General features: G+C 38.1%; 1 protein-coding gene across 2 annotated transcripts; it reads left to right on the forward strand.

Moving 5' to 3' along the window:
- The first annotated feature begins 902 nt into the window (after positions 1-902).
- LOC141405043 (suppressor APC domain-containing protein 2) lies at positions 903-14,694 on the forward strand. 2 transcript variants are annotated; one of them, XM_073989012.1, is made up of 3 exons: positions 903-993; positions 12,923-14,115; positions 14,181-14,694. In XM_073989012.1, the coding sequence occupies exons 2-3, from the start codon at positions 12,955-12,957 to the stop codon at positions 14,619-14,621; spliced, it is 1,602 nt and encodes a 533-aa protein (XP_073845113.1). In that variant the 5' UTR covers positions 903-993; positions 12,923-12,954; the 3' UTR covers positions 14,622-14,694. The 2 variants fall into 2 exon arrangements, with proteins under 2 accessions (XP_073845113.1, XP_073845112.1); XM_073989011.1 differs by lacking the exon at positions 903-993 and adding an exon at positions 12,059-12,640.
- The last annotated feature ends 841 nt before the right edge of the window (positions 14,695-15,535 follow it).

Here is a 15,535-nt window from a genome sequence, read left to right on the forward strand (position 1 = left end):
TGTGGTTAAACAACTCTAAAGTGCAAGTACCTGCAAGAGAAGGCAAATACCGAAAAAAATAAACACAAAACCCATGAAAATGAAGCAGAAAAATGCTGTTGGCTGCACAAAAATAACCTTGTCTTGGGCGATGCTGTGAAACTTTAAGAAGAAGAAGTTCGATAGTTAGCAGCATTCTAGGCAGCATCCAAGTCGGCAAAGATTTTTTCCACGAACAAAATATTTGAAAATCATTCAGTATAACCCGCAACGTCATACATTAAACATCTCAAATTCAACGCTCAATTGGATTGACGATAATTATTTTCAAGTCAATTAAATGAACAAATGTAAGATAACACTTAATAAACTAAACTGAACTAAACTATGGAGACAAAGACAGGTTGGTTGGTCGGTAAACACGTGTTGCATATCAATTGCCAAGAGGCAGAAAGGAAGACAAAAAACATACATACATCATTGCAAAGATTATTTAATGCTTGATTACACAAGTTATGCACATTTGATTACTATGTTTGTGTGACAATTCCTGTGGCCAATGGCCAATTAAATGAATGATGGTGGAAAAAAAGAAATAAAACAAACATAAATTGTTGATAGTGCCTTATATGTACGTACATAAATTCATGTGTATGTATGTGGGTATATAGGTTTGTTGTCGTTTTTTTTTTCGTCTTCTTCTAAGAGCATTTAAAATACATTGACCAGCATCAGAAACAAGAAACTTCAAAAACAAACAAAAAACACGCCAAATCAAGCAACCAGCCAACAAACCAATCAACCAACCATCCGCCAAGAAAACAAGATTTGGCTGATGCATAAAATCAGGTTTGTGTCCTAAGTCTTTTGTTTTGTTTTCTTCATTAGTTCGCTTACAACGTCTGCGCCAACAAACATGTTTGATCATAGTTGGTTTTTTGTGTTAATCTAAAAAATTTTGCCTTTGTTTGGTTTTATTTCCTTCGATATCGTAGCACTGAATGGAATGTTGAAGTGAGTGTTGTTGGTATTTGATTAATGGAAATTGAAACATAAAAAAAACATGAAAATATTTGTGGTTTTCTAATCAATATTTATAGAATCAATAGTGTGTTTCTAAAGAATGTGAATAAAACGTTTTTAATATTCAATATTCTTAATAGTGAATGAAACCAATAAAAAGTGAAATTAAGTGTTGAATGAAGTTTTTAATTAAATATAGTAATCAATAACAACAAAGCAATGTTTGTTTCTTCATGCAAAATAAATAAAGACATTTTTAATTAAAAGTTCTTTATGCACTGGACAAAATGTGAACTATCGGAAGCAAATTGTACAATTGTGATTAAAAACTATTAAAAAAAGTATCAGTCGGCTTTGCCGACAGAGATATACCCTTAGCCTGTGTATATTGAAAAAATGTTTTCCCATAAAACGTATGTATTTAGGGGGTTTTAAAAATTTTGGGCTTTTGAACCGACAAAAATGTTGATTAGGATTAAAGATCAAAAGTTTTGCGTAGGAGATACTAAAAATAATGGATCGACATTGACCATTATGGAAGTGGATCTCCAGCCAATACATATGGTGCCTATGGGGTTTTTACACCTTTCGGGCTGTTTGCTCAAGAAGCATGGACTTGCCCCTGAAAAAACTTTTACCATAGTAATTGAGGCAGCGAATGCAAGTTGCTTCTACAAAAATCAAAGTGATTCGATATCAGGTCTTAAAGTGAACATGTATCCAAAATTTTGAGTGGGAGGTACCGGATGGAGTGGACAAATATAGTCCATATTTGAACCTGATCTATATCTGGTAGATATATTAGGATGTGTAAAGTATGGACCAATTCGGCCACTCTCTTCAAGGATTATCGTACGCACAATTTTTCCGAACATTTTTGAACTTTTGTGGGGGAGGTACCTGAAGGAGTGGACCGATATGGCTTATCTTCGAACTTAAACTATGTTTGGACAAAATATTACTAAGGCCAAACTTTGGACCGAATCGGCAGACCTGTTCGACTTTCAGGCTATTTTCTCAGGAAGTACGGACTTGCCCCTAATGAAACTTGTACCGTCGTATGAGGGACAGTGAATACAAGTTGCTAAAACAAAAATCGAAGCGATTCGAGAGATGGCCCTACAGTGAACTTTATCAAAATTTTGTGTGGGAGGTATCCGAAGGAGTGGACCGATTGAGTCCATATTGAAACCTTATCTAAGTCTGGTACACATTTCAGGATGTGCAAAGTATGGACCAAATCGGTTACTCCCTTCAGGAGTTATCGTGCGCACAAATTTTCCGAACATTTTCGAACTTTTGTGTGGGAGGTACCGGAAGGAGTGGACCGATATAGCCCATCTTCGAACTTGAACTAAGTTTGTGCAAAATATTACGAAAGCCAAAATTTGAACCGAATCGGTTCATCTGTTCGAGAGTTATCGTGCGCTCCAGCCAGCCAGCCAGACAGGCAGACATACGGACGGACATTACTAAATCGACTCCAAATTGTCTGAAACACATTTCGTCCAAACATACTTGGGGTCTAAAACCATTATTTCGATGAGACACATTTTGCCCGTATGAAAGTGTATATACCCTCGTTAGCATAAATGCTGAGGGTATAAAAAATTAATACATTTACCTAAGTCCATTAGAGGATCCAAGAAAATAGTCCTCACTATCTAACTTAATAGCTAACATATACAAATGCATGAGAGTACTACAGTTGGAAAGAAGAGAACTGTATTAAAACAAGTGAGCAAAGGATATACATAGTTGGGACGGGACCGACTGTCCATACATTCTTCACGGATCAAAATTGATATACCCTTAGCCTTTTTTATGCTAAAGTGTGTATATTGGGATTTCTGAGTGAAATCGAACACTTTTTCAACTAGTGGTATATTTCAGTATATTTCCAATTTTTATACCCTCAGCCTTTAGGCTAAAGAGGGTATTTACACTTTGATACGACCAAAAATCTGCCTCATCGAAATAATGGTTTTAGACCCCAAGTATGTTTGTACGATATCCGTTTCAGACAATTTTGAGTAGATCTAGCAATGTCCGTCCGTCTGTCTGTCTGTCTGGTTGGCTGGTGCACACGATAACTCTCGAACGGATCAATCGATTCGGTTCAAATTTGGGGTATCGAAATATTTTGTCCAGATTCGATTTAAGTTCGAAGATGGGCCATATAGGTCCACTCCTTCAGGTACCTCCCCCACAAATATTCAAAAATTGTCGCAAAACTTGTGCGCACGATAACTCTTTTAGGGAATAACCGATTTGGTTCATACTTTACACATCGTGTAATTTCTACCAAACTTATATGAGGCTCCAATATGGACTCAATCGGTCCACTCCTTCGGGTACCTCCCACACAAAATTTCGGAAAAGTTCAGTTTAGGACCTAGTCTCGAATCGCTTTGCTTTTTGTTTACGCAAGTTGTAGTCGCTGTCCTCTATACGACGCTGTAAGTTTCATTAGGGGCAAGTCCATACTTCCTGAGAAAATAGCCTGAAAGTTACAAAAAAACCCTATGACACCGTGTGTAGTGGTTGGAGCGCAAGATAACTCTCGAACGGATCTGCCGATTCGGTTCAAAATGTTGCTTTCGTAATATTTTGTCCAAACTTAGTTCAAGTTCAAAGATGGATTATATCGGTCGACTCCTTCCGGTACCTCCCCCACAAAAGTTCGAAAATGTTCGGAAAATTTGTGCGTTCGATAACTCTTGAAGGGAGTAACAGATTTGGTCCATACTTTGCACATTATGAAATTTCTACCAGACTTAGATCAGGTTCCAATATGGACTCAATCGGTAAACTCCTTCGAGTAGCTCCCACACAAAATTTCGGAAAAGTTCAGTTTAGGACCTGCTCTCGAATCGCCTTAGTTTTTGTTGTAACATCTTGTATTCATTGTACAAGTTCCTTAGGGGCAAGTCCATACTTCCTGAAAAAATAGCCTGAAAGTTTAAAAACGAACCCTATGACACCATGTTTATGGGTGGAAGCGCAAGATAACTCTCGAACGGATCTACCGATTCGGTCGAAAATTTGGCTTTCGTAATATTTAGTCCAAACTTAGTTCAAGTTCAAAGATGGATTATATCGGTCAGGTTCGAATATGAACTATATTTGTCCACTCCATCCCGTACCTCCCACACAAAATTTTGGATAAGTTCACTTTAAGACCTGCTATTGAATCACTTTGATTTTTGTTGAAGCAACTTACATTCGCTGCCTCAATTACGATAGTAAAAGTTGTTTCAGGGGCAAGTCCATACTTGCCATACCCCCTATGGCACCCCCATGGTCTATGTCGGTCCAATCCTTTAAGTACCTTTTCCCCAAAATTTTTGAACTTTAATCCTAATCAACAGTTTTGTCGGTTCATACGAACAAAATTTTGAAACCCCCTGAATACATAAGGTTTTTGTGAAAAAGGTGTTTCAATTTGCACAGGCTGTGGGTATATCTCTGTCGGCAAAGCCGACTGATACTTTTTTACTTGTTTTTATACAAACAAAAAACATTGTTCCACAACATCCCATACGGGACAAGGGAGACTTCTCTCATATCAATGAGTGCACCCCGATTCATATTTAGCTCAATGATATGGGACCAACTGTTTATCGCCGAGTCAAGGCTGAAATACTCAAGAAATGTCGCCAACATTACTGAGGGGTATTTTGCCACCGTTGAAAAATGTTTGATGTTGCTTGGCCGGGGAATCGAACCCCCGACCTTCTGCGTGCAAGGCGGGTGTGCATACCATTGCACCACGGTGGCACCTAACTTGTTTTTATACCCTCCCCCATAATATGGAAGGTATAATTAAATTTGTCATTCCGTTTGTAACACATGGAAATATTCATCGGAGACCCTATAAAGTATATATGTATATTCTTGACCAGGGTAAAATTCTAAGACGATGTAACCATGTCCGTCTGTCCGTCTGTTGAAATCAAGATACAGCTCGCAATTTTTAAGATAAAGCTTTGTAACTTGGTATAAAAGTTTCTATTACTCCTAGGATGTTTGGTATTGCAAACGGTCAACGCCTTCATATAGCACCCATAGAACGGTACCATCCGATTTTCGGTATTTTGAAGGTTGTGGCCTCGATATTCCTTCGAAATGGCTAATATTTGGTATTTAGTATTTGCTGGGGGTATACAACTTTCCCCCTCGGTTTTGTCGGTATAGGTCAACGCCTTCATATAGCGCCCATAGAGCGGTACCTTCCGATTATCGGTATTTTAAAGGTTGTGGCCTCAATATTCCTCCGAAATGGCTAAAACTTGGCATTTAGTATTCGCTGGGGGTATAAAATTTTCACCCAGAAGTTTGTCGGTATAGGTCCACGCCTTTATATAGCCCCAATAGAACGGTACCTCCGGATTTTCGGTATTTTGAAGGTTGTGGCCTCAATAGTCCTCCGAAATGGCTAAAATGTGGTATTTAGCATTCGCTGGGGGTATAAAATTTTCCCCTAGAAGTTTATCGGTATAGGTCCACACCATCGTGTAGGCCCCATAGAACGGTGTAGCCCCCATAGAAGGGTACCTCCTGATTTTCGGTATTTTGAAGGTTGTGGCCTCAATATTCCACCGAAATGGCTAAAATTTGGTATTTAGTATTCGCTGGGGGTATAAAATTTTCACCCATAAGTTTGTCGGTATAGGTCCACGCCTTCATGTAGCCCCCACCGAATTGGCTGAAATTTGGTGTTCATTTGAGGTATAAAACTTTCGATATGAAATTTGACGCTATAGGTTCTTGCCTTTATATAGCCCCCACACAACGGTACCCCCTGATTTTCGTAATTCTAAAGGTTGTGACGTCAATATCCCACCGAAATGACTGATTTTTGTTATTTTGTCTTCTTACTTACTTACTTAGTTGGCCCATTACAGAACATTTGTTCCATAGACCGAACTAAGAAAAGATCTCCATTCCTCTCTGTTTTTCGCTTGACTTTTTGGAATACCGCGCCTTTTCATTTCTTCATCCACTTGTATGCTCCATCGAAGCTTAGGCCTGCCGATTCTGCGTGCACCGCCATGTGGCATGTATTCATACGCCTTTTTAGCGGGTTCATCATCGCTCATTCTCATGATATGGCCTAGCCAACGCAATCGTTGCATCTCGATACGTTTAACTATATTCATGTCTTTGTATAGCTTACATAGCACGTGGTTCATACGACGTCGATATTCACCGCCAACGCAAATCGGCCCGTAGATCTTTCGAAGAATTTTCCTCTCAAACGCACCAAACACTGCCTTATCTGCTTGCGCAAGTACCCATGCTTCGGGGCCATACATTAGCACGGGTAGTATCAGCGTTTTGTATAGTGTTATTTTTGTTTGACGAGATGTGGCTTTGTTTTTAAATTGCTTACTTAAACCAAAGTAGCATCTGTTGGCCAATACAATTCTTCACAACTGATGTTGTTTGTTGTGTTTATGGCAGTGCCGAGGTAGACGAAGTCTTTAACTACCTCAAAATTATAGGTACCAACTTCCACAGTTGGCCCGAGCTCTATGGACGCTTTGCGCGTCGACACCTTCAATTTGGTCTTTTCGCCGTTTACCGCTAGACCCACTTTCGCAGATACTGCTTCGACCTTCCTAAAGGTATCAGTTACTTCCTTTACTGATCGTCCCATGATATCTATGTCATCAGCATAAGCAAGTAACATGTGGCTATTGGTGTAAATTGTCCCATTTCTTTTGACATTTGCATCTCGTATTACCTTTTCCAGCAAAATGTTGAATAGGCCACACGAAAGGCGGTCTCCTTGTCTGAAACCTCTTTTGGTACTGAACTGTTCGGAGAGGTTCTTTCCAATTTTAACTGAGGACCTAGTATCAGTTAAAGTCATCTTACAAAGCCGGATGAGCTTGGCGGGGATACCAAATTCAGACATTGCATGGAATACCTTTGATCGGAGGGGATTGACGAATGCTGCTTTATAATCGACAAAAAGGTGATATGTGTCGATCGGCATATCTTGGGTCTTCTCCAGGATTTGCCGCAGAGTAAATATCTGGTCAATGGTGGTTTTGCCAGGTCTAAAGACACATTGGTATGGAAGACTTATGCCCCTATAGTTGGAGCATACCGTCTTATGTCCTTTCTTGTGGACGGGACACAGGATGCTCAGGTTCCAATCGTCGGGTACGCGTTCTTTCTGCCAGATGGTGCTAACTAGCTGATGCATACATCTTATCAGCGCATCACCTCCGGTTTTAAACAGCTCGGCTGGTAAGCCATCGGCTCCTGCTGCTTTATTATTCTTCAGCCGGTTGATTGCTATTTTTACCTCATCTTGGCCGGCCGGTATACATTCTATACCATCTTCTGGAATTGGATCTGTGGTATCATCGTCTTCGCTACTATTGGATACCAGCAGATTGGAGAAATGTTCCTTCCATATCCTGAGCACGCTATATGTATCTGTTACCAGATTACCTTGCTGGTCTCTACAGGAGAATGTGCCTGTACCAAAGCCATCTTGTTGATGTTTCACTCTTTGGCAAAACATGCCTCATCGAAATAATAGTTTTAGACCCCATGTATGTTTGGACGAAATCCGTTTCAGACAATTTGGAGTTGATTTAGCCATGTCCGTCCGTCTGTCTGGATGAAGCGCACGATAACACTCGAACAGATCAACCGATTCGGTCCAAAATTTGGCTTTCATAATAGTTTGTCCAAACCAAGTTTAAGTTCGCTATATCAATCCACTCCATCCGGTAACTCCCCCACAAAAGTTCGAAAATGTTCGGAAAAATTTTGAGCACCATAATTCTAGAAGGGAGGAACCGATTTGATCCAAAATTTGCACATCGTGAAATTTCTAACAGACTTAGATGAGATTTCAATATGGACTCAATCTCCCACACAAAATTTCAGAAAAGTTCAGTTTAGGACCAGCTCTTGAATCGCTTCGATTGTTGTTCTAGCTACTTTTATTCACTGCCTCCCACACAACTGTACACGTTTCATCAGGGGCAAGTCCATACTTCCTGAGCAAATAGTCTGAAAGGTGCAAAAAAAACTCCCATGGCACCGTGTGTAGTGGTTGGAGCGCAAGATAACCCTCGAACGGATTTGCCGATTCGGTTCTAAAAATTTGCGTTCGTAATATTTTGTTCAAACTTATTTTAACTTCGAAGATAAGCCATATCGGTCTACTCCATCAGGTACCTCCCCCACAAAAGTTCAAAAATGTTCGGAAAAATTGTGCGCACTTTAACTCCTGAAGAGAGTAACCGATTTGGTCCATACTCTACACATCCTAATTATATCTATCAGATATAGATCAGGTTCGAATGTAGACTAAATATGTCCACTCCTTCGGGTAATTCCCACACAAAATTTCGGATAAGTTCACTTTAAAACCTGTTCTCGAATCACTTTGATTTTTGTTGAAGCAACTTGCATTCGCTGCTTCTATTATGACGGTAACAGGGGACAAGTCCATACGTCTTGAGAAAACAGGCCGAATGGTGTAAAAAAAAACCTCTATGGCACCATATGTAGTGGCTGGAGAGAACGATAACTCTCCAACAGATCAATCGGTTTGGTCTAAGGCAGGGACGAGCTTCTTTGCTTAGATCGTATAGTGAGGGCGCCCACTGAGTTGTTTTTGCATTTGCTTCTCTCTCTCACGTACAGTGTAAATGAATGAAAACAAACAAAAACATAATGTGGTTGTTGCTTTTTTCACTCATACGTTCATACATGTCTTCGCTTTGGTTGTATTTCTGTGGTCGTCGCGGGTCTAAGGGGTCGATCATCGATAACAATTATCGTTGAGTGGCGTTGCCAGTTGTCAAAATTGTTCTCAACTGAATTTGCGAATCTCAGTTGACGAAGCGGCTGTTTTTCAGCAACCACCAATTTTCAGTTGCAGTGAACATTTTCGAAGAAACAAGAAGTAAAATAGGAGGAAAAATAAACATTTTGTTAACAATTATTGATTCTTTGCATCATTAATTAATTTTGTGTATCAATATGGTAAAAATAACGACAAAGCAACAGTTCGAAATATTAATTGATAAGCTGAGTGAAAAACCAAACTTAGCCCGAGGACGAACATCCTCCTTTGGACCCATAATGTGCACATGTGTTCCATCTATACAGCCAACTACACCAGGGAATTTCGTTTTTGAATAAAAATGGTTTTTATTATGTCTTTTTTCCTCCTCCGTCAACTTCGAAACTATCCAATTTTGGCACAATTTGTCCTCTATCAAGTGGACAACTTCCTTCAATACGCTCGACAATGTAGATTGACCCATGCAATTGTTGAAATCATTGCCATGGGACTTTTGGAAACTTCCGTCCGCAAAGAATCTCAACGCTGCGCACACTTTTAAAAGTGGGGGTATTGCTGTTGATCTGTAACTTACTTTGAAGTCATCCTTTAACGTTTCCACAATGTAAACTACGGCATCCTTTGGCAATCGGAAATACGCTTTAAACCTGAAATCATTTACTGATTATACAGTTCTTTCCACATGAACATCAACTTACAGTGCAGATAGCAATTCCAATGGATTCGACTTGTCCCTCAAATTTCTTCTAATAGATGCAATGTCCTGTACATTTTCTTCATCATCAAAAAATAATTTCACCGAACTTATCATTTTTTGCAAATAAAACTTGGGGGTCGATCATCGATAACAATTATCGTTGAGTGGCGTTGCCAGTTGTCAAAATTGATCCACGTATGGCAACTCTCAACTGAAGTTGCGAATATCAGTTGACGAAGCGGCTGTTTTTCAGCAACCACCAATTTTCAGTTGCAGTGAACACTTTCGAAGAAACAAGAAGTAAAATATAAGGAAAAATAAACATTTTGTTAACAATTATTGATTCTTTGCATCATTAATTAATTTTGTGTATCAATATGGTAAAAATAACGACAAAGCAACAGTTCGAAATATTAATTGATAAACTGAGTGAAAATCCAAACTTAGCCCGATGAGTTCGGGTTTTTGGTGAAACCAAAGCCACAGCGGATGAAGCGTGGAGGTCCATTTCGGACAGTTTAAACAGCCAAGGACCTCCAACACGAACACCTGAAGAGTGGCAGATAGTCTGGATTTACTTTAAAGCAAAGTTGAAAAAGAAAATTTCTCAAAATAAAAGAAATTTCAACGCCACTGGTGGTGGTCCATCACAAGAAGGGAATTTATCGCCTTTGGAGTAGACAGCAGCAAATCTTTTGCAAATGAATTTGCAATGCAATGTCCTGTACATTTTCTTCATCATCAAAAAATAATTCCACCGAACTTATATTTTTTTTTTTTTAACTTGACGATCCGAAGATTCAATGGCCAGGTTATATTCCAATCTTGGGTTGTTTTCCAAATTTGCTCGAAAACTCAGCCAAAATATTAAAATATTGTCCCACAAAAGAGTTATCCAAAGCGCAAATTATTTTTAAAATAGTTTTTTTGGCGAATAGAGGTCACAAATTTGAAAAAACACTGATCGATAACATGTTTATCGACCACCCAGTTGAGTTGACATTAATGGTACAACATTTCATCTCAGTCGCGCAGACAACTGACAACGCAACTCAAGTTTAGTGGCAATGCAAGATCGACCCATTGATCCGAAGATTCAATGGCCAGGTTATATTCCAATCTTGGGTTGTTTTCCAAATTTGCTCGAAAACTCAGCCAAAATATTAAAATATTGTCCAGAATACACAAAAGAGTTATCCAAAGCGCAAATTATTTTTTAAATAGTTTTTTTTTTGGCGAATAGAGGTCACAAGTTTGAAAAAACACTGATCGATAACATGTTTATCGACTACCTGAGTTGACATTAATAGTACAACATTTCATCTCAGTCGCGCAGACAACTGACAACTCAACTCAAGTTAAGTGGCAATGCAAGATAGACCCATAAAATTTGGCTTTCGTCATATTTTGTTCAAACTTAGTTTCAGCTCGAAGATGAACAACACCGGTCCACAACTTCGCCCCAATATTTAAAAAATGTCACTACATATGGCACGATATCTCGAGAACGGGGCAACAAATTTGTTCCAAACTTTTGATCTCCTAATATTATGTCCAGATCTAGTTTAACTTCTAAAATAGCCCATATCGGTCCTCTCTTTAGGGTACTCCCTTCGAGAGTTGTCGTGTTCATCATTTGTGTATATAGCCCATCTTTGAAGTTTATCTAAGTTTGGACCGATTTGATTATCGTAATATTTTGTCCAAACTTAGGGGTCGATTATGAATAGCAACTCAACTGTAGTTGTGTTGCCAGATGAGAAAATCATACAATTAAAATTACTGAAATAACAGAAATTTTTGTTAAATCCATTCAATATCAGTGTTTTGAACCTTCAGCTATTAATTTAGTTATAAACAATTATGAATATCGATACGGAAACGGAAATTTCTATTATTAAATTTGCTGTCGGCAACGCAACTGGAGTTGGGTTGCTATCCATAATCGACCCCTTACTGTCTACTTTTTATGCAAAGTATTCCAATCATTAGACAAACAATTTTAAGTCATCCATCTAAACGTTTGAAATTTGAATCTTCATTATAAAAGGCGTCAGCGTCCAAGATTTTTTACGATTTATTCAGAAAATCTGGGGGGTTACTCTCTATTGCGATGCGTTAGGAAAATGCGAAGCGTAAGGAAATTAAATGCGTCTCTAATACGTTTTAGTATCTCCTTTCGCCATTATTTTTGTTCCTTTTTTCCTTTCTGGCACCGCCGCAATCTGTAATACAAAAGCATATGTCAAAATCGTGTGTTAACGCAAATATCTTGCGCTAACAAAATACCAAACGCAAACGCATCGCAATACAGAGTAACCCCCTTGAACTTTTCTTTGAATTTTTCCACAATTTTTTTTTCGAATTCGGACCGATTTTTTTAGAAAATCTAAATTCTAAATTCCCCCCAATTTTTCAAATTTTTTTTCCGAATTCGGACCGATTTCTTTCAGAAAATCTAAAATTTTCGAAAATTTGTTCAGAGATTCTGACCGAATTCGAAATGTATTCGGAAAAAATCTTAGCTGGGTACTTAACATACCACGGTGTCACGAAAATGATAGGAATAGTTGTGACACTTTAAACTTATTTATCGTGACTTTAAAAATACATAAAAATAGTGAAAATATTTTATCCCACGTTTAAAATCAGCAATAAATTCACATACAATATTTTAATAAAATGCCATTTGATTACTTCAAAATGAAAAAATATTGAGACATTTTCGAATAACTTATAATCTGGGAAATATTTGGTCATGTGAATCACTCACATAACATTATATCGTCACATAGTAAGTGATGCTGTCTGTGCATATTTCTTTCCAGTCAGGAAAACAAAAAATGTGTGTCAAAATCCCACGCCAAAGACAATGCCATATTTTTTTGATGTAAGATGTTATAAGTAAATAATTAGCTGCTTATATTAGCATAAAATTGTCATTAATAAATAAAAACACATATGATCACACACATACATGTTTGTGTTTAATTTAAAACTCACTCACCTACGGATTATGAAAGTTTGAAGATAGACAACGTACAATCATCATTTATTTTACATTAGAAGTCAAATGAAAATGTAACCTACACTTGTCGCAGGTAGTACGCATTGATGGCTTAGGTGTCTACGGAAGTTTCAATTCTAATCTATAGTCCCAACTTTTATAAACTTCCAATGGAAATCAAAGTTTCAAATTTGTATAAAGAACCAAAGACCATGTTAAGATCAAACGGATTTTAAGAAATCTTGTAATTTAAATTGTCAATGTCATTGTCATCTTACGTCAAATAGTACAAATGTTTCCCTAAAATAAGTGTTTTATGTTCCACCGGATTTTTCCCAAATACTTACTTATGTATATGTTTTTACTTACTTTCCAGAGAACACATTCTTTAGCCCAAGTAACTAAAGAATGCATCGTCTTGCCGATATAGATGTACCTGTTGGAGTACTAAGCAATAATCAAACCATAAATATACAAAATAACGCCATGAATAGTAGTAGTATTAATAGTCTATCACAAGGCATAGGTCCCACTGGAATTGGAACTGCCACATCAGCGTTCGACGCTTTGCCAAAGCCTTTTGTTCAATCGATGAAAACATTATTCGATATCTTGGATGATCAACGCACGGGATATGTGAAATTTGTTGATATCGAGAAAGGTTGGCAAGATGATGGTAGTAAAGGTTTACCCCGAGGTGTTATAGAGTCGCTAAGAAAAGTAACACCGGCCAGTGGTCTATTAACTTTCGAAAGATTTTGTGCAGGATTAAAGTTATGCCTATTAAGGAATCAACAAAGTGCCAATGCAGCAGCCTCACAACATACCCAAGAACCACAACCAATCAAAAACACAGTAACAACCAACAACAATAATATTTCCACATGGAAAACAAAATCACCAAGTAAATCACAAAGGCCACCATCTGCACCAACATTGGATATTGAAAATCCTTTGCCAAGAAATCCCTGGTCGGGGAATAGAACATTAAGTTTGCCACAACTTAGTCCAGATTCAGATGGAGATTTAACAACAACGGCCAATATTATACGTTCTGCCTATAATAGTCCACCACCACCGCCAAAACCACCAAGAGCATCAGTCTTAAATGCCAATGCAGGAAATCCGGCAGCAATACCATCCGGAATTATGACTAATTCCAATAATGTCATGGATAAGGCGGAAATACGTAATGCCTTACAAAATTGGCAAATGGGAGTGCTGCGCAATGAAATCGATGCCAAGGATAAACAAAAACCCACAAATTTCTTGCAACAATGTGGTTATCGCGGCAGTGCGGATGGTGGTTCATCATCGGCCACAGATAGTGGGAATTTTTCCAATGCCCCTTTAAAAAAGGCTTCCGTAAAGCGTAGAGAACCTCGTAGACATACATTGCAGAATGGTATTGATTACAATATGCTTAAACGTTTGAAACAATTCGAAGAAGAAAGAGAAGTGCTACTTTTGGGTTTGGATGCCGTGGACAAGGCACGAGAATGGTATCTACAACAATTGGTCAATGTCCAGGAGAAAATTAAATATCTTGGTAGAATGGGATCAACGAATGTATGTATAAAACTTATTGGCTATAGACATCTAAAAAATGTACATATGTATATTTTTTATTCTAGGAACAATGGTCTGAGGTCCAACAGGAACGACTTAATTTCCAACGAGCTCGTGTTCTTGAAGTTAATCGCAGCCTTTCCGTTTTGGCTGACACCTGGGATAGAGGTGGTGGTTTCCCATTCCATTTTAATTTGGCATTTAGAACACCACCAAAAATACCCTCCAACAGAACAACGGCATCACTGAGTAATAGCATTGCAGATCGTCTACGCCAACAGAATCGTTTACTCGCCAATGAGGGTCATTTGAAGAGTGAACGCATTGTTATGTTGGAAAGAGAGAAACAGACTTTATTAGCTGAATTATTTGAATTGAAACAACGTTCGGGTTTGGCACGTCACACCAATAGTTATTTAAATGTATTAAGTCAATCATCACCGGCGGGTTGTAGTACATCATCGGGTGGCGGAGGTGGTCTGGGTGATGCTGATGTTGTTTATTAAGGCAATTATGTATGTATTTTTATTTAATATTATAGAATAGTAAAAAACAATAAAATAATTTAAATAAATATTATACGTATGAGTAACAACTGTTCCACAAACATTCCCGAAGGAATAGTTTTAGACCAGGGATGGGCCTGGTACCATTATATGGGGCCATACTAAATGTGAACCTATGTCAGTAATTTTCTGACCACTTCTAACCCTAAATGCCAAATAACATCCAAAATACCTGAAATTGGGACGCAGAGTCACAAATGGGCTGTTCCAAAACGTGGACTTACATATGCCCGGAGAAATTTACTGACCACTATGTACCCTAAAAGCCAAATTACATCCTATTTGGGCCGACAACATCGATAAAAACTTCAAAATACCAGAAATTGAGTGGTATCGTTATATGGGGCTATTCCAGAATGTTGTCCTATGTGCATAATTTTTGGTGGAGAATTTTTCTTAACACTTCAAAAACTGAATTCCAAATAAAATTCGTTTTTTCGAAAACGGCTTTAAAAACTTCAAAATATCTTAAATCGGACGGTGACATTATATGGACGCTATTCCAAAACGTGGACCTCTGTACAAATGACTAATCACTTTGATCAAACACTTAAAGACTTGACCATTGAGATGGAAGAAGAATCGACAACTTATCAATATTTCTAGATTGTACCGCAGTTTTCACCTCATTAAAGGTTTCGGTATTGGATTTTCTCTGATTGAAAACTCCATACTAGCTAGGTGATTATAGTTGTTGTGCAAAACTTCCTCATCAACAATAGGTTTGACATACCAGACGAAATTCCCTATCGTTGATACTTTTTGGGTAGGCTGTAGTAGGTTCCTGCTATCTGATACGACTTCTTTTGTTTTCACACTTTTAGACCTCGTAGATCAAAGTTTATTCGTCGTTA

The sequence above is a fragment of the Musca autumnalis genome, unplaced genomic scaffold, assembly GCF_047663935.1.
Source record: "Musca autumnalis isolate F117 unplaced genomic scaffold, ASM4766393v1 scaffold_5, whole genome shotgun sequence".
Taxonomy (NCBI): Eukaryota; Metazoa; Arthropoda; class Insecta; order Diptera; family Muscidae; genus Musca; species Musca autumnalis.

What these genes read in the sequence shown, in the direction of transcription:
- LOC141405043 (XM_073989012.1), top strand. Translation starts at nt 12,955, where the DNA reads ATGCATCGTCTTGCCGATATAGATGTACCTGTTGGAGTACTAAGCAAT. An exon ending in GTAGAATGGGATCAACGAAT is followed by an intron (nt 14,116 to 14,180) that starts GTATGTATAAAA and finishes TTTTTATTCTAG; the next exon opens with GAACAATGGTCTGAGGTCCA.